The sequence below is a fragment of the Engystomops pustulosus genome, chromosome 5 (assembly GCF_040894005.1).
Source record: "Engystomops pustulosus chromosome 5, aEngPut4.maternal, whole genome shotgun sequence".
Classification (NCBI taxonomy): Eukaryota; Metazoa; Chordata; class Amphibia; order Anura; family Leptodactylidae; genus Engystomops; species Engystomops pustulosus.
The window spans coordinates 134620841-134643527 of NC_092415.1; the positions used below are offsets into that span (position 1 = coordinate 134620841).

Consider the following 22687-nt stretch of genomic DNA (forward strand, 5'->3'; position numbering starts at 1 on the left):
CCCCCCACAGCGCTTGGATCCTCAATAAAATTAAGAGTTTTACCTTAGAGGTGCCACAGTGTTTCCTCTAGTATCTCTTTTGGTCTATTTTGTGACCAGTTGCCAGTGTACACTCCTATATATGGACTTCTCTTAGTCCTCCTCAATCCTTCTCTGAACTACACAAAGCAAACTAATCTCACAAACATTGAGACAATATAAAGGTTTTTAGAGCCAATAACAAATTTGGCACCAATTACCCCCAGGCACTAAAAGAAAAACAATACAATAAGCAGTCAGGGGTCATGGAAGAATTAATTTTGTGTATTGATAATTGTTTAAATATTTTACATTATATGATTCTTCTTTTTTTCTTATTTATTTATTTGGATTTGTGTATGTTAAGAGAAACAATTCAAGGATTAATCAACAGTGAAGTTCATAAACAAGTAAAGGCTCAGCTTGTATATGGTAGTTAGGTTTAGTGGGGCAGGTGTGGATGCAAGCACAAGTTTCCTGGCAGATGGGGTGGATGAGGATAGTGATGCTCCAGCAAGATATGACCTCCAGCAATGAAAGGACTGTCTGGTACAGAAAAAGGCAAATTGGAGCACAAGATAAGTCAAATGGGTTCTGGTAGTAAGCATTTTCAATATTAGGGGAACAGATAGGCCAATTTGTCACAAAGACTATGCAACAGTGAGTTGTTGGTGCTTGGGTTTGACAGGTTCATTATTCATTTTGAAATATCCCAAGATGGTTAGTATAGGAGCAGCAAACACTTTAGACTTCAGGAGGGCAAATTTTTAGTAGCTTAAGAAGGACCTTAAAAAGACATCTACCATCAGATATACTGTTGGTATGTTCCTTTAAATTACTTATTCATTGTTTGCTTTTGTTTCCTAAGCCATTTGTACTATATCCTAGAACAGCTTCAGTGTATCACTCAGACTGCGGGTGACGTCACCTGGCTGTCGTCTGTAAATCTCAGACATGCGCATTGAGACTTTCCTTGCGCAGCTGCACTCCTAGTGAAGCAGGTGCAAGCAGTGAAAGTCTCCATGATACAAGGGGTAGGAATAAATTAGTATTAATTATCAGCTCCCAGAGCCATCCGGCTATTTATTTATATAGGTCAATTTTTCCACAATCAGACCATTCTAGTATATAGTTAAAACTGCTTAGGAAACAAGAACAAACAATGAATATGTAAGTTATAGAAGTCTACCATCAGTATATCTTATCATTTAATGGCATACACTGGGACAGAATGTTCTCAAAAACAAATGCCCCCAAAATAAATGGGACATTTTTCAAATAGATTTCAAAAAGTTACTGTTAAAAACACATACCATATGGGATGAAGCATAATAGAAACAAGAAAAAAACAAAAGCGATTAACTACTATGGTAAGGTGAGAAATAAATGAAAAAGATAAGGCATTTAAGCTGCTAAAACAAGGTAGTGAAAAGGTGTTACAGGATTATAGAGAGAAAATAAATTTAGCAAAAAACAGATAAGGGCAACAAAAATAGAGACTGAAAGAAATATTGCCATGGAAAGTTTAAATAATCCCAAATAATTTTTACAATATATAAATGAGAATAAACTAAAAACTGAAAGTGTGGGTTCTCTGAGAAATATCCTAGGGCAGTGGTGGCAAACCTTTGGCACTGGTGCCAGAGGTGGCACTCAGAGCCATTTCTGTGGGCACTCAGACAATCGTCCCAGGACAGAGTTCACTAAATAGGATCAAATCTTCCTGCATTCCCAGGCAACTTAAGCCACACTTCATTGGCTGTTTGGAACTGCGGGAAAAGTGAGAAGGTGTTTACAGAACTGCATTATCTTTGAAGCTCATCCTGCTGGACCCACCATTCTTTCTCTACAGAGAGACCCTGGAGAGAAGCTACAATGAGATACTGAATTTTCCCTCCTTCTTTCAACTGTATTGGTGGTCTCAGGCAGCCGATACGATTGAAAAATGTGGAAGAACAGGCAGCAATTGGTTACTGCTTAAAGGGAACCTGTCACCAGGAGACCCATTTTTAGCACTACCCCAGTCCCCACAGAGCATAGTACATACACTGCCAAAGTGTTTTTGTATTAAAAATTGGTTTTACAGAAAAAAAGATATGTTATATGGTACCTTTCATTAGCATCTGCGGTGTGACTAGGCAGTTGCCCATTGGTAGGGGCTGGAAAGGAGCAGTTCCCCCCACCCTTGGGAAATAGCTACTCCATGTGACCTTTTTTCCCCAGAGTGTGGGGATTTTGTCATATATTTGAAAAGGTCACATGTTTCCCAAGGGTGGGGGGGAACTGCTCCTTTCCAGCCCCTCCCAATTGGCAATTGCCTAGTCACACAGCAAATGCTAATGAAAGGTATATATGTTTTTTTCTGTAAAACCTATTTTTTATACAAAAACACTTTGGCAGTGTATGTACTATGCTCTGTGGGGACTGGGGTAGTGCTAAAAATGTGTCTCCTGGTGACAGGTTTCCTTTAAAATGCCATGTTGGCTCTTCACGATAAATAAGTGGATTTTGGTTGTAGTTTGGGTACTCTGTCTCCAAAAGGTTCGCCATCTCTGACCTGACCTTCTCAATTGAATAGCTCTATTGAATGTCAGCTACTTAACCCAGAAAGAAGTGCATGCACAGCCTCAAAACTATTAAAATAGACAAATCACTGGGCCCAGACTGTGGAACTCTCTGCTGCAGGATGTTGCTGTGGAAGATACTTTGCACATGTTCAAAAGAGGCCCTCCACCCTATCTAATAGTTCTCAGTTTATTTATTCATTACATGAGTTCTACATGCATTGTCTCACACCCATGCTAACATCTGGTGTGAAGAGCTACTATTTTTAAGTGTAAAGTTCTGCTTTGTAGCAGATGACTGCATCCCTGATGCATCTTGCTGCAGGTGCTGCTGCCTGAGGCAAGAGACTCAATGCGCCTCATTGCTGGTGAACCGTGCCTTTCTTGAGAACACAAGTACCACATGTTATCAAAGAAAAGATTTGTCTAATCTTATAGGTTGGACCTGATAGACGTGCATCTTTTTTCCAACCTTATCTACCATGATTCTATGATAAAACCACAACTTATTGTTTGTCACAGTTAAAGGGGTTTTCCCATCTAGGCATTCACATTTATTTTACTTCATTTGCCATATGTAAACATTTCTTCAATTGGATGTTATAAAAAAAAATGTTCCTGTGTGAAGATAATTTCTCATAAATGTAGCCATATTTTCCCTTAGAAACGAGATAGCTTCCTCGGTTACGACCACCAGATATGCACTATAGAGTCCTGTATGAACCGCTGGGTACAGCAATCATTAGCACAGGATGTCAGTAGGACCTGCAGTAACTCCTCGGACATTTAATATTCAGAAACTTTTTGTTTCTTTGGGCAATCCCTCTAGCAGAGGTGGCCGTATCCAGGGACACAGTCCTGTTTCTAAGGGACCATATGACTACTTTTATGAGAAATTATCTTCTCACGGGAACATTTTTTTTAATAACATCTAATTGAAGAAATGTTTATATATGGCAGATAAATGAAAATGAATGTGAATGTCCAGATGAGAACACCCCTTTAATGCCAAAGGAATAACTGTTTAGAGTGAGATATAAAATATTTTGATGTACATACTTTTATAAGGAGGTTGTTCTTACCAATAAGCACTGTATTTTGAAATTGAATTGCTTCTGTAAAACAAGAATCACAATAAACGGCAGAAAAATTATCATGTACAACAAACTCCCAAAAAGTGCTGCTGTATTAGCATTGGTGAAAAAGGCGCTAATCATATAACTGAACATGATGATAGAAATTCCAAAGTCCAACATAAACAGGAATACAATAGCCCAATTGCTATGTATAAGTATTCCACTTAATTTAAGTGTTAATATAATGATGGCGCTGGTGATCATGGTTACAAGTATGTTTTCAAGAAACCAAGCCAAGAAATTTGTTAACGCATGGACTCCCATCATCTTCATGTACTGTAAAAAAGATTAAGAAGAAATTTAATTCAATTTAAGAAATTTAGCAAGTTAAATTTGTGTATTATGTCTTAAATCTAAAATCTCTCTTACTCTGGAGACATTTGCTAAAAATATTCAGAATAAAATGTAAAGTTGTAAAATGCAAATGTATCTTTTATTCTACTACCTTCATATGTGAATAACAAATTCTATCACTAATTCTCATCTCTTACCAACTTACTTCAGATTGTACCTTAGTCTATTCTAATAAAAACAGGGCCCTCCTTGACCTTATTCCATTGTTTATCATATTCAGATGTTTCAGTCTGGTCTTCCATTCCCTTCTTTCTTCAATTTTATATAAATCAAATCTTTCCTGATATATTTTGTGTTTAAAACCTGTTGTATTTTGTCAATGAGTGCTGCCATGCTATAGCTGATGCGCGTATGAGTGTCACAGTATGTAATTACTGAATGTGTGCTTATGAAACTTATTTGTATTTGGCCTTGTATAATTTCTTTGTGTTAACCTCGGAGCATGAATAATGGGAAAATTATATAACCTCTAACTGTTAATATTGTATTTTTCTGACTATTAAGCGCACAAAAAATCCTTTTATTCTCTCAGAAATCAAAGGTGCGCCTTATAGTCCAGTGCGCCTTATATATGAACCCTATTTACAGACAACAGCTGCCTTGAACTGTGCATAGGTCTGCCACCCGCTGGTCATTCATCATTATAATCAGGCGCAGATTATATATGAATCAAGACGTTTTTGGTGCACCTTATAGTCCGAAAAATACCGTAGATTGAAAAATATTTAGCCTCATATCCATTTATAATATACCTAATTGTATTCAATGTATAAAATATTATTTAGTCCATTTATAGAATCTACTTCTGCAGATTGTACACAGATTCCACTTACTTCTTCAAGGTGTATTTCTTTCTCATAAACCTGCTTCCGTATCATACTAGCAACAGAAATAATCCAAGCTAGCATCATTATCAGAGGGAAAAAGAAACCAATGTGGCTGAGAAATCTGTGAAAAAATGTTTTAAAAAGAAAAATCAATAGCAACAGGGAAATATTTTGTTTTTCCCTATGGTCAACTGATTTAGCTTAATGACTAACGGCAGTGCAGTAGATTGAGATTTCTCAGAATCTAGTATCCAAGTTTTTACAAATGTTAATATTGAAGCTAGGTACACTACATCATTTTTCTTTAGAACATTTTCTCATGTGGAAACTCTATATATGATTTATCCTGCTGGTATAGATAATTTGCATGTTAATTGTCACTTGTAAGTTAAAGGGGTTGTCCACTTTCAGCAAATAATTGATATTGTTCATGTGAGGAAAAGTTATGCATTTTCCCAATACAGGCGGTTCCCTACTTAAGGACACCCGACTTACAGACAACCCATAGTTACAGACATACCCCTCTGACCTCTGATGAAGCTTTCTGAATGCTTTACTATAGTCCCAAATTGCAATGATCAGCTGTAAGGTGTCTGTAATGAAGCTTTATTGATAATCCTTGGTCCAATTACAGCAAAAAATGTTTAAACTCCAATTGTCACTGGGGCCAACATTTTTTTTGTCTGGATCTACAATTATAAAATATACAGTTTCGACTTACATACAAATTCAACTTAAGAACAAACCTCCGGACCCTATCTTGTACGTAACCGGGGGACTGCCTGTATACCCCTTTAAATATTGGACCATCATATTAAGAAATATACAACTGTACTGTTCTCAGAAACAAGGGTTTAAATACCAAGATAGCAGCCACAGCAGCTGCTTCGGTGTCCAATGTGTCAGTGGGCCTGACTACCATACCTGCCACACTAAAGAATGGAGGATATGCACCTTCATATCCATGTTATGCTACACATTGTTCAGCATGATATATCGTAACACACATCACATCACGCAGCTCAAATGGGGGGAGGGGACAGCAGAACGACAGCATAAGAAATTTGATGTGGGCTGTAGGTGTTGGGATACATAAAATAATATCTGTGGCCTGTGACCCTCTCCCCCCTCCAGCCTACAGGATAAATAGACTGCCTGACAATGAGTATATACACGTGTTGCAGAGTATATAAACTTAAGTGTGTTCATGTTGTGTATGTATATGCTTTATGTCTGGGTATATACTGTATGTATGTACACATGCATGTACAGTATATGCAGTATGTTTATATATGGAGTGTATATACTATATGTCTAAGTATATGCTGTATATATACTATATGTGTGTATACAATGTGCATACATTATACAGTGTGTGTGTGTGTGTGTGTATTTGATGAGTACTAATATATTTACTTAGAAATTCAGGAAATGCACTAAAAGTGCTATTTCCGAGTATAATGCTGTGTGCGGCGATTCACTAAGCTTGTGCGCCCGAAATGCGCCGGACATAGTTCACCATCTTTTTTGAGGGGCACCTTTAACATACGGGGTGTGTCACAATTTGCAAGTTAAATATGGAGTTCAGACGGACTGATGGCACGCCCCCTAACTTGTGTCACATGGAGGCCAGCGCAGCTCCGCCACAAAAGGGTTGTGCGCAACACAATAGCGGTGCAGACACTTATTACATATCTGTGCAAGCCGTTTTAGCATAGGAGAATGTGAACAGTCCAACAAAAGCCCTTAGTAAACAAGCACCACTGTACGTTGTATAAATCTATATCGGAGTGCATAAATATGTATGTTTCCTTGTATACATGTATGTATGTGTATAAAAGTGTATACATCTATGTCTATGTGTATAAATGTGTGTGATTGTATAAACATATTTGTACAAATATGTATATATTTTTAAAAGGAAAAAGGGTCTCAGTCTCTCCTAGTTATGCCTCTGGTCACAAATGTAGAATGAGTTTGTCACACAGCTCTTATTGAACGCAATCATTTGTTTAGAATAGAGATGAACAGGTTGGCTGAAAATTCGGCTTCATGTTGCCCTTCCATGGGTGTTCAGCTCCCACTCCATCCCTTGCACTTGCGTTTGTAAGTATTTGTACTTGATATAATAAAAGAAGAAGTTTATGTGCATCTACAGTCTGATGAGTGTCATCCTTGCTTTCTATTTTGCACCCCCTGTACATTGTAGATTTTTGAAGGAGTGAAAAATGGAAACACAAAAACAAAAAAAGGCCAAGTTGGCAAGAGGTTAATGGTATATTTTATTTTCCATCTGATCTTCCTTATTCATTGTGTTGCCTCTCCCCATCCATTATCTTTGCATGGTTTACAGTTAAAGGGAACCTATCACCTAGCAACCTATCTGTGACACGAAATAGCCCACAAGTCCTTTGGACTGGTGATTTAGTGTCCCAAACCACGGGAACACTTGGCATCTGAGCGATGCTGCAAGTGAAACCTTCGTAGTACAAGATTTCATTGCAAGAGGGGACGCCAGAATGTGCCTTGTTGGACTCACATCAAGGTAAATATAAATATATTCCAACTACTGTATATAAATATAATATAAAACCAGCTATTCTTATTACAACTGTGTATAATCTTTTCCTTTATTGAATAAACCCATGTATAAATCTCTTGTGTAACTATTAATATTTGGAATCTCCAGATTTGTGTGACCTGGTGTTAGGGAGTTTTTAACACCAAGAGTGTGTACACTCTTGCACTTTCCTTAAAACTTAACGGCCAGCACATCACATGTCTGTTAAGGCTGATGTTGGCACTTGAGGCTGATGTTGGCACTTTTAATATCTTAAAAGAAAAACTCTATAAATTTGGTAACATCATGATGATACTAACCTAAAGAATTTGGAGCACACAGCAAAAGCTGGTAAGTAGGTACAGTTTATTTTTCTAACCCACCCCATCCCGGCCACCAATGGGCATTTTTATACCTTCGGATAACCCCTTTAATGTGCTTCACAACAGACTGGTAGCTGTTTATTAGGTCAAATTCTGCTGATGGGTTACTTTTAAATTCAGTTTTTAGTTGATTTTTTGTATTTGGCTAATTTGTAACTCTATGGAGAGTGGTTATAATGCTTTTAGAGAAACTTCAGGATGATATTTTCATTTTTACTTACAGGTCACGCGTGTGACATGGATAAGGCAGTGCTTGCACTTGAACTTCCGGTTCAAATATTTCTGTCCCTGTCTGTAAAGAAATAATGGCTCTGTCAATCATGTCTTGAATTGGTACAAATACATGGCTGTAAGTAAAGCCACTTGCTGGAAGCCTTTGGGGATGTGATATCCAGACTGGATTTTTCATCTTGTCTGCTTTCATACTGTAGAGTGCATGTGTTCTGATGGTATACTTAACATGAGCTGGAAGTTTATTTGTTGATCTTTTTTTCGTTGAAACATTGAAATCAATACCTGCAGGAAAAGATAGAAATAAATGTAATTAAAATACTATGGGATGGCTTGAATTCAACTTATTCATTGTAGATCTCTACAGGCTTTGAAATACATTCTAAAACTAGAAGTGCCATGATAGTATAGCTTTATATATTGCTCATGTACACCGCTGCTGTAGTATTGGAACTGGAGCTTTCATGAAAGCAAAGCCGAGTTTTAGGGGCGACCAGACAAAATTTAGCTTTAAGACAAAAAATGCAAAATGTGCCACTGGACATACAGAATCCATTTTATAAACAGACTATTAACTTATCAATGAGTGTGTTAGGGTACCTCACTCAAGTGTAGTGAGTAGATAAAAAATCTATAATCAAATTTGCAGTTGGTTAACTGCGCTCACCTCCTCCTCCTCTCCCCGCGCTGCTGTGTGGCAGGTTCATGGCAGTGGGAATGTAGCCTTAAAGGACACCTGTCATCAGGTCTCTGCCACTAGTCCTGTCACCTCTACCTGTTGGAGCAGCTCACAAGGATCCCATCCCAGCCTTTATCTAGTTATTTCATACATTATTCATTGTAAAATCATCTATATTTTATCATGTAAATGAGGCTGGTCACATGGTCAGAGGCAGTGATGTTACCCCTGTCCCCCCTCCCCTCTCCTCCCCTCCCCCTGCTCATGTCTGTCTGTAATGTATAGTAAAGCATGGCTAGTGTGAGTGCTGCATCTGCTGACATGCTGCATCCTCCTAACATACAGGTGAGAGACACAGACATCAGCTACACATGAATCTGACATGTTCTGCTGTAACATGGCTGCCTGGAGCTGCTGTATCTCTCCTAAACACACACATGCACACACAGGCTGCAGGGGGCGTGGCCACCAGCACCAGGAAGCACATCATTATACAGCCTCACATCATTCTACAGGCTGTCAGTCAAGCACTGGGGGTGTGGCTGTGCCTCCCACTCATGAATAGAGTGGACAGCTTGAATATGCTAATGCTTCATTGGACATTTCACAGGTCATTTGCATACAGCTTTAGGACCTCATTGCTTAGGTTTACAGACATGTAGAGGGACAATGAAGGGATAGAGGCAATGCTAATGGCAGTTTATGAAAATATATTTAGTTTAGGGGGGTTATTTTGCATGACGGGTTCTCTTTAAGGTGATTAGAAGGTTAATTTTAATATCTATCTCAATTTTTTATCCTCTAAATTGTTAAAATGTGACCAAAACGTTGCCATGGTATAAAAATACACCCTCACTTTTATCACTAATTTGGAGTGCTCCCTTTTCATTTATTCTACAATTGGCCCAGGGATTGATGATTTGGGAAGCCATTATTGTTTGGCTGTAAAAATAAAATGTAAAAAAAAAATGTAAAAAGCAGCACTCCAAGGAGGTAAAGTGATCAAGTGGATTTATTCCATGTTGGCAGCAACGTTTCGGCTCTAGTGTTGAGCTTTTCTCAAGCCTTGAGAAAGGGCTTGAGAGTGCTGTTATTTTTTTCTTAGAAAGATAGATATAGAAACCAACAGGTAGATAAATAGATACATAGGGGCAGATTTACAGGCGGTCCCCTACTTAAGGACACCCGACTTACAGACAACTCATAGTTACAGACAGACCCCTCTGACCTCTGGTGAAGCTCTCTGGATGTTACTATAGTCCCAGGCTGCAATAATCAGCTGTAAGGTGTCTGTAATGAAGCTTTAGTGATAATCCTTGGTCCCATTACAGCAAAAAATGTTAAAACTCCAATTGTCACTGGGGGAAAAATTTTTTTTTGTCTAGATCTACAATTATAAAATATACAGTTTCGACTTACATACAAATTCAACTTAAGAACAAACCTCCATACCCTATCTTGTACGTAACCCGGGGACTGCCTGTACTTACCCGGTCAGTTCGCGATCCAGCGGCGCTTTCTCTGCGCTGGATGCGGGTCCGGCCGGGATTCATCAAGGTAGTTCCTCCGCCGTCCACCAGGTGGCGCTGCTGCGCTGAAAAGCATCTGAACGCACTCAAGTTCACCGGGTCGGACGAAGTGAAGGTAAGCGCGTCCCAAGCGACACTTTTATTGTTTTAAATGCAGCGCTTTTTCCGAATCCGTCGGGTTTTCGCTCGGCCACGCCCCCCCCATTTCCATCGCGTGCATGCCGGTGCCGATGCGCCACAATCCGATCTTGTGCGCTAAAATCCCGGTGCAATACAGGGAAAATCGGCGCAAATCGGAAATATTCGGGTAACACGTCAGGAAGACGCGAATCGGTCGCTTAGTAAATGACCCCCATAGTGTTAAATATTTTTGTCAACCCATTCTATTTTGTTATAGCTAATAGGAGTCATTTATAGAGATGAGTGAACATACTCGTCCGAGCTTGCTGCTCGTTCCAGCATTCGCATACTCGCAACGGCTCGTTGCTCGAACGAGTATTTCGCCCGCTCGAGAAAATGTCATCACGCAGCGTTTTGATTTTTGGTGGCCAGAAACAGAGCCAATCACAAGCCAAGAGACTCTGCAGTATACCCAGCATCACGTGGTACACTTACATGTCGATAGCAGTGGTTGGCTGGCCTGATCAGGCGACCATGGAATATACTAGCCCCTGCCTGCGCTGCTCGGATCATTCTCTGCCTGGATGCCGTTAAGGAGAGAGCTGCTGCTGGTCAGGGAAAGCATTAGGGTGTTCTATTAGAATGTTGTTAGGATGGAGTGATTCTACAAGAACCCAACAGCCCTTCTTAGGGCTACAATAGCGTTATATTTTATTTTTTTTTATTTGCTTGTGGCTGGGCTTGCTGGCACTAGTAGTGCAGCTAGTACCATATTGTTACGAATTTGCAGGGAGACTTGGGAACGTTATATTTAGCTCTTAGTGACACACATATCCATCTCAAACACCTAAGTGGGAAGATTTATTAAGGGTTTGATTGAATTAGGCACAGTCTGCGGATTTTTTTTTTTTTTCAAACTGAAAGTCACAGGCACAGCACAAAATCCTGTTGGGTGCTGTCAGTGTAGGTTAGAAACTAGCCCTAACAATCATCATCTTCTGTGGTTGCTGTGTGATTTCTTCTGCACATTTTGTTCTATAAAAAAATAAAAAAACACAAAAATATAAAAAAACAAAAAATTAAAAAACACCAAAAAAACAACCAAAAATTTTTTACAGTTTATGTTTCTGTTTTGTCTATATAATAGACTTTAATTTTGAAAATGTTGAACCCGAGAGCTAGGGGTAGAGGAAGAAGGCGTGGGCGTCCAACTACTGCAGGGGTCAGAAGCCATGGTCCTGGGCGGGGTGAGACACCACCTGCTGATGAGGGAGCAGGGGAACACCGCAGAGCTACACTCCCTAGCTTCATGTCTCAAGTTACTGGGACTCGTGGTAGAGCACTGTTGAGGCCAGAACAGTGCAAACAGGTGATGTCGTGGATTGCTTCTAGCCATTTGTCCAACAGTCAGTCTTCCACCCATTCCACCCATGTTACCCAAGTGAGCACTCCTCCAGCTCCTCCACCTCAACCTCCTTCCCCCCAGTCTGCCCCCTCCCAGGAAAATTTGGCATTTGAACCAGCATACTCTGAGGAACTGTTTTCTGGACCCTTCCCAGAGTCACAAACCACTTGTCCGCTGAGCTCTTTGCGATGCCCAGGTTTTCCACCGGTCCCAGTCTGTGGGTCATGATGACCTTCTTGACATAGTGGAAGAAGTGTGTAAAGAGGTGTCGGACGATAAGGAGACACGGTTGTCAGACAGTGGTGAAGTTGTTGTCAGGGCAGGAAGTCCGAGGGGGGAGCAGACTGAGGGATCGGAGGATGATGAGGTGACAGACCCAAGCTGGGTTGATAGGCCGGGTGAACACAGTGCTTGTGAGATGGAGGCGAGTCCAATACCACAGGTTGGAAGAGGCAGTGGTGGGGCCAGACGGAGAGGCAGGGCCAGAGCTGGTGCATCAGCGCCAAATGTTTCACGTAGTGAAGCTTCCGTGGCGAGAGCTAGATTTTCTGTAGTCTGGAGGTTCTTTAAAGAAACACCGGATGACCGACGGACTGTGATATGCAACCTGTGCCACACCAGGATCAGCAGGGGTTCCATCACTGCTAGCTTAACCACCACCAGTATGCGCAGGCATATGAATGCTAAACACCCAACTCAATGGAACCAAAGCCGTTCACCTCCTGCCAGGTTCACCACTGCTCCTTCCCCTGTGTCATTTGTTACCTCTGCTAGTCAGCGAAAACCACACCTTTGCCTACACGATCCTCCAAAGCGACCACCAATGTCTCCATGCACAGCGTCCAGCTCTCTATACCCCAGACGATGGAGCGCAAGAGGAAATACAGTGCAACCCAATATCATCCAATCCCTACCCTTCCTTGGTTGAACTTGATGGACAAGTGTCTTTTTTCAACCGTATAAACTATGAAACTATGAAACCCACCCACACGCCCAAAACCTCATCGTCCACATCTCCAAATTACTCAGCCTGGAGATGCTGCCCTATAGGCTGGTAGAGACCTCATGGCCGTGGCTGCCCCTTGGTATTCGGTCCCCAGCTACTTTTTCCGATGTGCCGTCCCAGCCCTGCACCAGCACGTGTCAGACAACATCACCGTGCCCTTATCGCTGACGGCACATTGGTTTAACTTGGTGGAGGCTGGGACCGAGTCTGACCCTGGGGCAAAGCGACAGCAGGCGGTGCTCATACTGCTGAGCCTAGGTGATAAAAGGCACACCGCCCAAGAGCTATTACAGGGCATCATGGAGCAGACTGATCTGTGGCTGGCTCTGCTGATCCTGAAGCCAGGCATGGTTGTGTGTGACAACGGCCGTAACCTGGTGGCGGCTCTGCAACTCAGCAGATTGAAACATGTGCCATGCCTGGCCCATGTGTTAAATCTCATAGTTCAGAGGTTCCTCAAGACATACCCCAATCTGTCTGTCTGATTTGCTCACAAAAGGTGCACCGCATCTATGCGCATTTCAGGAAGATGCCAGCACAGATGCTGCCACTCTAAGGGCAGCGCGGCGCCGCCTCCAACTGCCCACTCACCGACTGTTGTGCGACGTGCCCACGAGGTGGAATTCAACATTAACCATGTTATCCAGAGTTTACCAGCAGCGCAGAGCGATTGTTGACTGGTAGTCAGGTCAGTCAGGTCGGTCAGTCAACTTCCACCAGAACTGGTAGTCAGGTCAGTCAGTTTCCTCAAGTCTACAATGAGGAGTGGACGTGGATGTCTGATATATGTCAGGTGCTGAGTAACTTTGAGGAGTCAACACAGATGGTCAGTGGCGATGCCGCCATCATCAGCCTCACCATCCCGCTGCTTGGCCTGTTGAAAAACTCATGGTCAGTATGAAGTCGAAAGCTTTGCGCTCGTCACAAGTGACGGGGAAAAAGATTCCCTTGTTGATAGCCAAAGCACCCTCAGGTCTGTTTCTCAGCGCGTATCAGAGGATGTGGGGGAGGAAGAAGAGGAAGAGGAGGAGAATGTTGGGAGACAGAAGAGGGGAGCATTGCTCAGTCCTTCACTGTTCAGCGTGTAAGGGCAGAAGAAGAGGAGTTGGAGGAGGAGGAAATGAAGAGTCAGGCCAGTGAGGGGAGTGAATTCTTGCGCGTTGGGACTCTGGCGCATATGGCAGATTTCATGATAGGCTGCCTATCCCGTAACCCTCGCGTTCAAAAAATTTATTCCAGCACCAATAACTGGTATTCTCTCTCCTGGACCCACGGTACAAGCAAAATCTTTCCACTCTCATCCCTGTAGAGGAAAGGACTGTGAGAATGCATGAATACTAGAAGGCCCTGGTGTACAAGCTGAAACAGTATTTCCCTTCTGACAGCGCTAGCGGCAGAGGGAGTACTTCTACGGTGAAAGTAGCGAGGGAGAGTAGGCGAGCAGGCAGCTTGTCCAGCACTGGCAGGGGTACGCTTTACAAGGTCTTTGCCAGTTTTAGGTCACCCCAGCAAGAAACGGTCACCTGTCCCCAGTCTCGGCAGAGTAGGGCTGATCTTTACAGAAAGATGGTGAGGGAGTACGTAGCTGACCATACCATCGTCCTAAATGATCACACAGCTCCCTACAACTACTGGGTTTCAAAGCTGGACATGTGGCACGAATTGGCGCTGTTCGTCTTGGAGGTTCTTCCTTGCCCTGCCGCTAGCGTGTTGTCAGAGCGGGTTTTTAGTGCAGCTGGTGGCATCATCACCAATAAGCGTACACGCCTGTCCACTGACAGGCTGACGCTTATCAAGATGAATAAAGCCTGGATTTCTCAGGATTTCCATTCTCCACCAGGTAAAAGCAGCTCAACCTGAATAATATATGCACTCCTCCTCCTCATTGTCCTCCTTCTCCTCCTCTTTGTACACTAAAGCAGAGGAAACTGGATATTTTTTGCCTGGCCATCTGGCTCTAGCTATAGTACTCTATGTATTTAATTTTTCTGGAGGGCTACCTACACGCTCCTCTGGTTTGAAAACTTTTTTGGACTGCCACATACAGGCACTATCCAAATTTAATTTTCTCCATAGCAGCCTCCACACGTCGTCTTTATAGATGCCTCTACAAGTTCTCTCCATTGCTACCTCCACACGTTATCTCCATAGCTGCCTCCAAAAGTCGTCCACATAGCTGCCTCCATACGAGCTGACAGCAAACGAGCTGTGTCAGGTAGAATTTTGGGTTGTTTTCACGGCTTCCACATCAAACTTGTTAACTTTGTCGCCACCCTGCTGTGTTATCCACAAAATATACCGCCAATCTTTTATCATTTACCGATATTATTTCAGTGCTACTTGCGCATCTGTTTACGTTTCCCTCCCCCGCCATAACCAGGCCAATTACTTATAAGAACAGTACTACACTTGATCTTATACAAAAGGATCTTAGAAGTGCTGTTTGTAGCCCCCGCTTGCTTTGAAAATTATCATTTTTTCAAAGTAAACGCTTCTGGCCCCCAGGCCCATTTTGGGTGGGGAGGAGCCGAGAGGCAGGGGCTTGGACAGCTGAAAGCTCGTCTGGCAGCGGACCGCCAGCTCCATCCCAAGATCCAACTAACATAGTTTTAACTGCAGCACCTTTAATCTACTACTACCTTACTGCCTCCATACATCGTCCCCTTATCAAACGAGCTGTGTCAGGCAGAATTTTCCGGTGTTTCACCAGATACATAATGGAACTCGGCCCATCTGTCGCCGCCATGCTGGAAACCTGAAGTTTCAATCATAGCAGCGCAATATGCCCCATACTGTCGCTCTTAATCATGGAAGTAGGGTGTTTAACCAGATACGTTATGGAACTTGGTCACAATGTCGCCACCATGCTGTGTTATCGACTAAATATACCATCAACCTTTTGTTCACAAAGGAAATCATTTCAGCGCTTCTTGCTCACCTCCTTTGGTTCCTCTCTGCCGTCTTAACCAGGCAAAATACTGATACATACAGTGCCACACGTTATCCTCGCCAAAAGGAATTTTTTAAATTGGTTTGAAGCCCGAGTCCATTTGGGGTATGTAGCCATGCCACGCTCTAGCCTGCCGTTGCTGCCGCTGCCTCTGCATGCCGTCCCCCATAGTGTCAGGGTCAATTATTGGATGTTTTAGATGCTATCTAGCCTCATTCGGTCACTCTGTCATGGCCATGCTGTTGCCCATAATTTTGGCATAATGGTGCGATTAAGCAGCCTCAGAGGCATCCATGCACGCTGCCCCTGCTGTTTCCTGTCCATTTCCGTGGTGTTTCCATAATTTTCTGAGGTTTCCAGGTGTGTGGCCAAGCTTGCCTGTGCAGAGCCTTGGTCCCCTTGAAAAATGCTCGAGTCTCCCATTGACTTCAATGGGGTTCGTTATTTGAAATGAGCACTCGAGCATCGGAAAAAGTTTGACTCAAATAATGGGCACTCAAGCATTTTAGTGCTCGCTCATCTCTAGTCATTTATTATCTCAGGCAACACCAGGGGATACAGCTGAGAGACAGAGAGCAAAACAAAGAGACATAGATAGAGAAAGATATAAACATATATAGATATAAAATATTTTTATATTAACCCATTATATTTTTTTTATAGCTAATAGCAGTTATTTACTATCCCAGGCATTGCCAGGTGCTACAGTTAGTTACAATATATGAATGAAAATCTCCTTATAAACTAACAGTGAAGATCTGGTCTCATCATGAGGTAAAAAGTACATAGCAAAGGAACAGACATACAATTCAAGTAAAAATATAATTTTTACTTACTAGCTAGAAACTTGTTTTTTCGAATCAACTGTTTAGCTTCTTCTTCCAAAGCTTTGGATGATTTTAAAGGGAAGAAGCGATTGAAGGAAAAACATGACGACATATTTACAATAAATTCTGAAAAGTAGTTGAGATGTTGGATGATGGATCCATTTAACATTCTTCCAATAATCGATTCTAAAAGTTGAGAAAAGAAAATAGGCAAAAATAATATTTGACTTATTTAAAATTAACATGACGTTTTCCTAAAAATGTAAAAACCTGGAGAAGCCTCAATTGAAGGTAATATTATAGATGTGTTTCATAATAACCCCATTTAGATACATTTTTAATCCTTGAATTGAGATATCATTGGGTCTATAATTCACTTTTATATTCACAGCTTAAAGCCCCATTCACAGGTGATCACAAACCCCCAATAGAAGTCTTCAAATTCTTCTGCAGTGCAGATGGGCGTGTGCGGTGAAAGTGTGAACAGGTGGCACTCACGTTAAGCAGAAGCTCTGCACAATTGGCCAGGAAGCTTTGGACCACCAAATTGACCACAAGCTTAAGGCATGGGATGTGCGTCAATTGTAAATAATTTATATTTTTGTACATTGTTTCGGTTTTTGTAAAAGGTTTCTGTTTTTCAAAAATATTTCTGTTTTTCCACAGTTTTTATAAACAGTTTCTTTAATTTAAAGGCCATCTACCACCAGGAAAAAGGATTGTAAACGAAGGACACTTACATAATGGTGTATTCCCTCTCTGGCAGCATCTGCTCTTTTTTTTAGCTTTTTATGCCCATTTTTACAAATTGGCTTCAGGCTCAATTAACACCCTGGAGCCTATAGCCCCTGAGGCTCATTTGTTTAATCTTTAAAGCTTTTATTTTTTTTTTTTAGACCAAGAGCAGATCATGCCAGAGGGGGCACACACCAGCATGTAAGTGTGCTTGGTTTACAATATTTCATCCTGGTGGTAGATTTCCTTTAAAATATTTGTTTTGTAAATTGTTTCAGTAGATCCAAAAAGTGCCTCTATTGTTCAGGAAGGAATTTTTTCCAGACAGATGAGTTTCAGCATGAACTGCATGTTTCCTTATGGTCAGCATGTTTCCTCATGGTTGTGTTGAAGCTAGTGTTGTAGGTGCTGTGATGACTGTGTGAAGAGGTGGGAGAGGAGGAGGTAGAGTAGGAGGAGAGACAAAGTGTAGGGACTAAAGCACTTTCTGCTTCGGGCATAACCATAACTACATTAACCTAATAGCCATTTAAAGAGATGTTACGTCCATGTCTAGGCTTACTTGTCCAAATGTCAATTGTGATGTGCACCTTGTGACTGATAACATTGCGCAGTGCATTTCATTTGGTATAGCAAACAGCCAAGAATAGCAATATTGTACCATATTGTACCATACTAGTTCACGTAGTGCAGCTGTAGTTTCACGTATGGCTTTGTAGTGCAGCTGTATCTCCATGAATTACTTGTGCACTGCGGCTGTATTGTTAGTGTTAGAGCCTGTCGCTGTGTAGTGCGGCCAGGGCTGGCTCCAGGTTTCAGTAGGCCCCTGGGCGACAGCGCCACAGTGGGCCCCTTTGGAGAGAACTCACGTGCCAGCATTAAAAATTAAAAAATTAAAAAACTGTCTCCTGTTCCCTGAAATATTCCCCAGTTTATCATCCCAAACAGCCGTGTCACGGTCAGGGCAGTTTTGAGGTAATTTAACCAACAGGGTGAACCTAAAAATGTGTACCCCTCCTCTCTGCCATGTAATAAAACTGAAACTTCAACTTGGCTGCTGCATAACCTCATAATACACACCAGAGCTGCTGCGGAACCTCATAATACGCACCTGAGCTGCTGCGGAACCTCATAATACACACCTGAGCTGCTGCGGAACCTCATAATACACACCTGAGCTGCTGCTGAACCTCATAATAGACACCTGAGCTGCTGTTGAACCCCATAATACGCACTTGAGCTCCTGCGGAACCTCCTTATACATACCTGAGCTGCTGCAGAACCTCCTTATACACACCTGAGCTGCTGCAGAACCTCACAATACACATCACTGCTTACACTGAACCCTCTCTGCTTCTCATGTACATTTGAGATGATTAATATCATTCACACATCCACACATGCAGCAAGACATTTATACAGGCAGATAGATACATGCATACAGCTACAGAGACATGCATACAGCTACAGGTACCTGCATAAAGATAGCCAAGCATGGAGGCAAACACACACACACTGACAGACAGATACATGCAAACAGATACAGATACACATGCAGGCAAACACATCATCACACATACCATACACTCACTATATACACATCCATACATGTCACATACCATCACACACGGTGTGGTGTCCTGGCATCACACAGAGGAGTCTTCAGGCTTCTCCTCCTCCTCTTCGTCCTGATTTTTGAGCTGCCGGATTTCAGCTGTACTGTACTCTTCGTGTGAAGAGGTGATAGGGGAGAGGGGGGAGGTTAACCCATAATGTGCTGCATCACACAGGCAGCTCTGCAGCCTCGACCTGTGCTGTGTCTGTCCGAGTGGGGGAGGAACAGTGCAGGACACAGCTCCTCATCACAATAAGTGAAGATGTGCACAGTGTGTGTGTGGGCCCCCAGCAGCTCTCTGGGCCCCGGCACTTGCCCAGGTATGCCGGGTGCTGGAGCCGGGCCTGAGTGCGGCTGTAGCTCCATGTGTGGCTATGTACTGTGGATGTAACTCCATGTATGAATGTCCCAGGACATATTCTGCACCATTGTCAGCTCGTGAATAATACAAGCATCTGGTGATTTACGGGTGACATCTAATTGGAGGAGTTCTCTTTCATCTTCTTGTTAGACCTAGACCACCATGTCAGCTCCTACCAGCCACGACTTGTCTCTGCAAACCAAGCAACACAAAAAATGTAGGTTCCTCAATTTATTACAGTTGCCAATAACAGTGCCCAACAGTAGGCAACTTTAAAATGCTGACTCCACTGTATTGGGTGTAGCCAAAGTGCCATACAAGGTCCCCAACCGTAGCTAGACTATAATGTGGTCCCTAAAGGAACCGTTTTCCCAAAGATGCTAAAACTTTAACAGTGCCCCTGAAGTAGCCATGATAGCCACAGGATCCTCTTATTAGCAAATACAGTCATAGAGCACCCCACAGCAGCCATTATTGTCACAGCAACCCCCACAGAATCAATTTAAGTCTCAGGGCCCCTCCTCACAATGCAGCCTTTATAGTCAAAACCCCACCACAACTTGCATACAGAGACCCCTCCCCCACAGCATCCATTTCAGGGCCCCTCTCCTCCCACAGCTGCCACCCAGGACCCTACCTTCCCAACAGCATCCATTCTAGGGCCCCCTCCCCCCAAAGCATCCATTCCTGAGCCCCACTCCCCCCATAGCATCCATTAGAGAGGCCCCTTCCCCCACAGCATCCATTCCAGAGCACCCTCCCCTCAAAGCATCCATTGCAGAGAAACCCTTTCCTAACAGCATCCATAACAGGGCCCCTCTTCCACCACAACTGCCACGCTTCCCCACAGAATCCATTTAAGAGCCCCCCTCCCCTCAAAGCATCCAACATAGGGCCTCCACCACAGCATCCATTACAGGGTCTCCCCTCCCCCATAGCCTACATTACAGGGCACCCCCACAGCATCCATTACGGGGCCCCCTTCCCCACGCAGCATCCATTACATGGCTCCCCTCCCCTGACAGCATCATTTTCAGTGCCCAACCTTCTCTGAAAGCAGCCATTACAGGGACCCTTACACTTACCCCCTCATCAACGGCTGCTGGACCCGCTACAACGAGGTCACCGTGAATTGGTAAAGGGGATTATGCACTTTGATCAAAATGTAACTAAGAATCTCGAGTTCTTTTGTAAATGTAGCCTAGCGGCAATAGATCATTGTATAGTGTGTGGATGTGCAGTCCAGTTCTTTTCTTTCCCAATGTTATAAAAAAAAAAGTAAAATTCCTGTGCTCCAAATGCCACTTATTCCCTTTTGAGCCCTGCCTTGTCTCCATCCGACAGATTATTGCCACATATGGGAAATTGCCATACTCAGAATACGAGCAGAAAGATATTTAGAGTGTCCCCAGTGGCATGAGTTGGGCTGATTTAAATTGTCACTTCAATGGCACATTTATGAAAACAATGCAATTTTTACTCCGCACAATTCACTTTGTTTTACATTTGAGCCAGCATCTTAAAATTCTTATACAACCCGAGGTACGTTCTTTCCAAAATGGGGTCACTTCTTGGTGGTTTCAATTGTACTAGTACCTCAGGTGCACCCCAACATCAATCTAGTGAAAACGGAGCTCCAAAACCCAAATTACGCCCCTTTCCTCCTGAGCCCTACCGAGTGCTTATCTGTTGTTTATTGCCACATATGGAGTATTGTCCGAAGCGGGCAATACTCCATATGATTTTTGATGCGTTTGTCCTCAGTGGTAGGTGTTTGGCAAAATACATTTGTCACTACAATGGCATACTTGATAAATTGCAATGCAATTTTTACTTTGTAACATTCACTTTGTATTACATTTTAACCAGCCGGTTGGGGGTTACACTGCTCACCAAAATCCCAGATAAATTCTTTGAGGGGTGTAGTTTCCAAAAAGGTTTTACTTCACAGAGGGTTTCTATTGTACGGATTTGAATAGTTTGAGATCTTAGGATCATAAAATAGTTTTTGATACCAGAGCCTGGTATATTTTTTATTGCTCCCTTCCAGATATTGTTCACACTGTTTTGTTATATGATTTTATGTGTATTTCTTTTAATTGGGGGGTTTTAAACAAATCTTTTGTCGAAGTAACTAATATGAAATTATAAGATTGATAAGATCAAGGAGGAATTATCTGCATTTTTTGCAGAAAATGGAAATAAGCTAGGGGAAGTTGGGATTTGGGAGTCAGCGAAGGCCATCCTGAGGGGTAGATATGCCTGGGAGGTGAAAAAATTAAAATCTATTTTTTTTCAAAAGGAGAAAGAATTGAAGGATGAGGAGGAAAGGGAAAGACTGAAATATATGGAATCTCCATCTCCTACAAATTTGGAGCTATGGGAGAAGGTGAAGGAGAAGTATGAGGCTCATATCTTGCAGAAGGTATATAGCTCTTCCCTGATATGTAAAAGCAAATGGTTTGTAGAAGGAGAGAGGCCTACTAGATTGCTGCTCAATTGGTTAGGGATAAAAGTGCAAGTTCAGTAATTGCAGCAATTAAAAACAACGAAGGTAGAGTGATAAATAATCAGGAAGATATACTACTTTTTTCCAGGAATATTTTGGGAAAATATATGCCTCAGAAAGGGTAGATAAGGGGGAGGAATTGAGAAATTTTTTGGAAGCAACAGAGATAAGAACTTTGAAAGAAGAAAGTAAGCAAAGATTAGAGGCGCCTCTCTCTTTACAGGAGATAAAACTTGTTATTAAGGAGTTGCCGAAGAATAAATCTCCGGGGCCAGATGGGTTTATCAGAAGTATGGAGATATATTTATGGACGCTCTCCTTAGGGTCTGCACATCGGCTTATGAATTAGGAACACTTCCTGCATCAATGTATGAGGCAGACATTGTATTGATACATAAGCAGGGTAAGGAGAATCTGGATCCTGAAGCATATAGACCAATCTTCTTGATAAATGTCGATGTGAAGATTCTGGCACAGGTTCTTGCTAGGAGACTTGGGGAAGTAATAACGGAGGTGGTAGGAGAAGACCAGTGCGGATTTATGCCAGGAAAGACTACCACATGTAATTTGAGAAAACTATATGCCTGTATGGAAATGTCTGCGTGTGACCGGGATGGGGGGGCAATCCTCTCTCTGGACACGTCCAAGGCATTTGATAGAGTGGAATGGGGATTTCTGTGGGAGACTTTGAGAATGGTGGGGTTTGGGGAAAGGTTTATCAAATGGATACAGATATTATATAAAAACCCAAGTGCCTGTGTATGTGTCGGTGGGGAGAGGTCCCTCCCGCTCCGGCTAGCACGGGGGACGAGACAGGGCTGTCCACTCTCTCCTCTTCTTTTTTCATTAATAATTGAAGTATTGGCAGTGAGGATTCG

At 42.4% G+C, this 22687-nt stretch overlaps 1 protein-coding gene across 4 annotated transcripts in view; it reads right to left on the reverse strand.

Moving 5' to 3' along the window:
* ABCA13 (ATP binding cassette subfamily A member 13) overlaps positions 1–22687 on the reverse strand; it is a 590340-nt gene that overhangs the window by 285238 nt on the left and 282415 nt on the right. For all 4 annotated transcript variants that reach the window (XM_072153102.1, XM_072153100.1, XM_072153098.1 and 1 more), the window contains 4 exons: positions 16599–16775; positions 8064–8358; positions 4906–5020; positions 3665–3994 (listed from right to left, as the gene is read on the reverse strand). In XM_072153102.1, coding sequence (XP_072009203.1) covers positions 3665–3994; positions 4906–5020; positions 8064–8358; positions 16599–16775 — 917 coding nt within the window. The remainder of the gene's footprint in view (positions 1–3664; positions 3995–4905; positions 5021–8063; positions 8359–16598; positions 16776–22687) is intronic.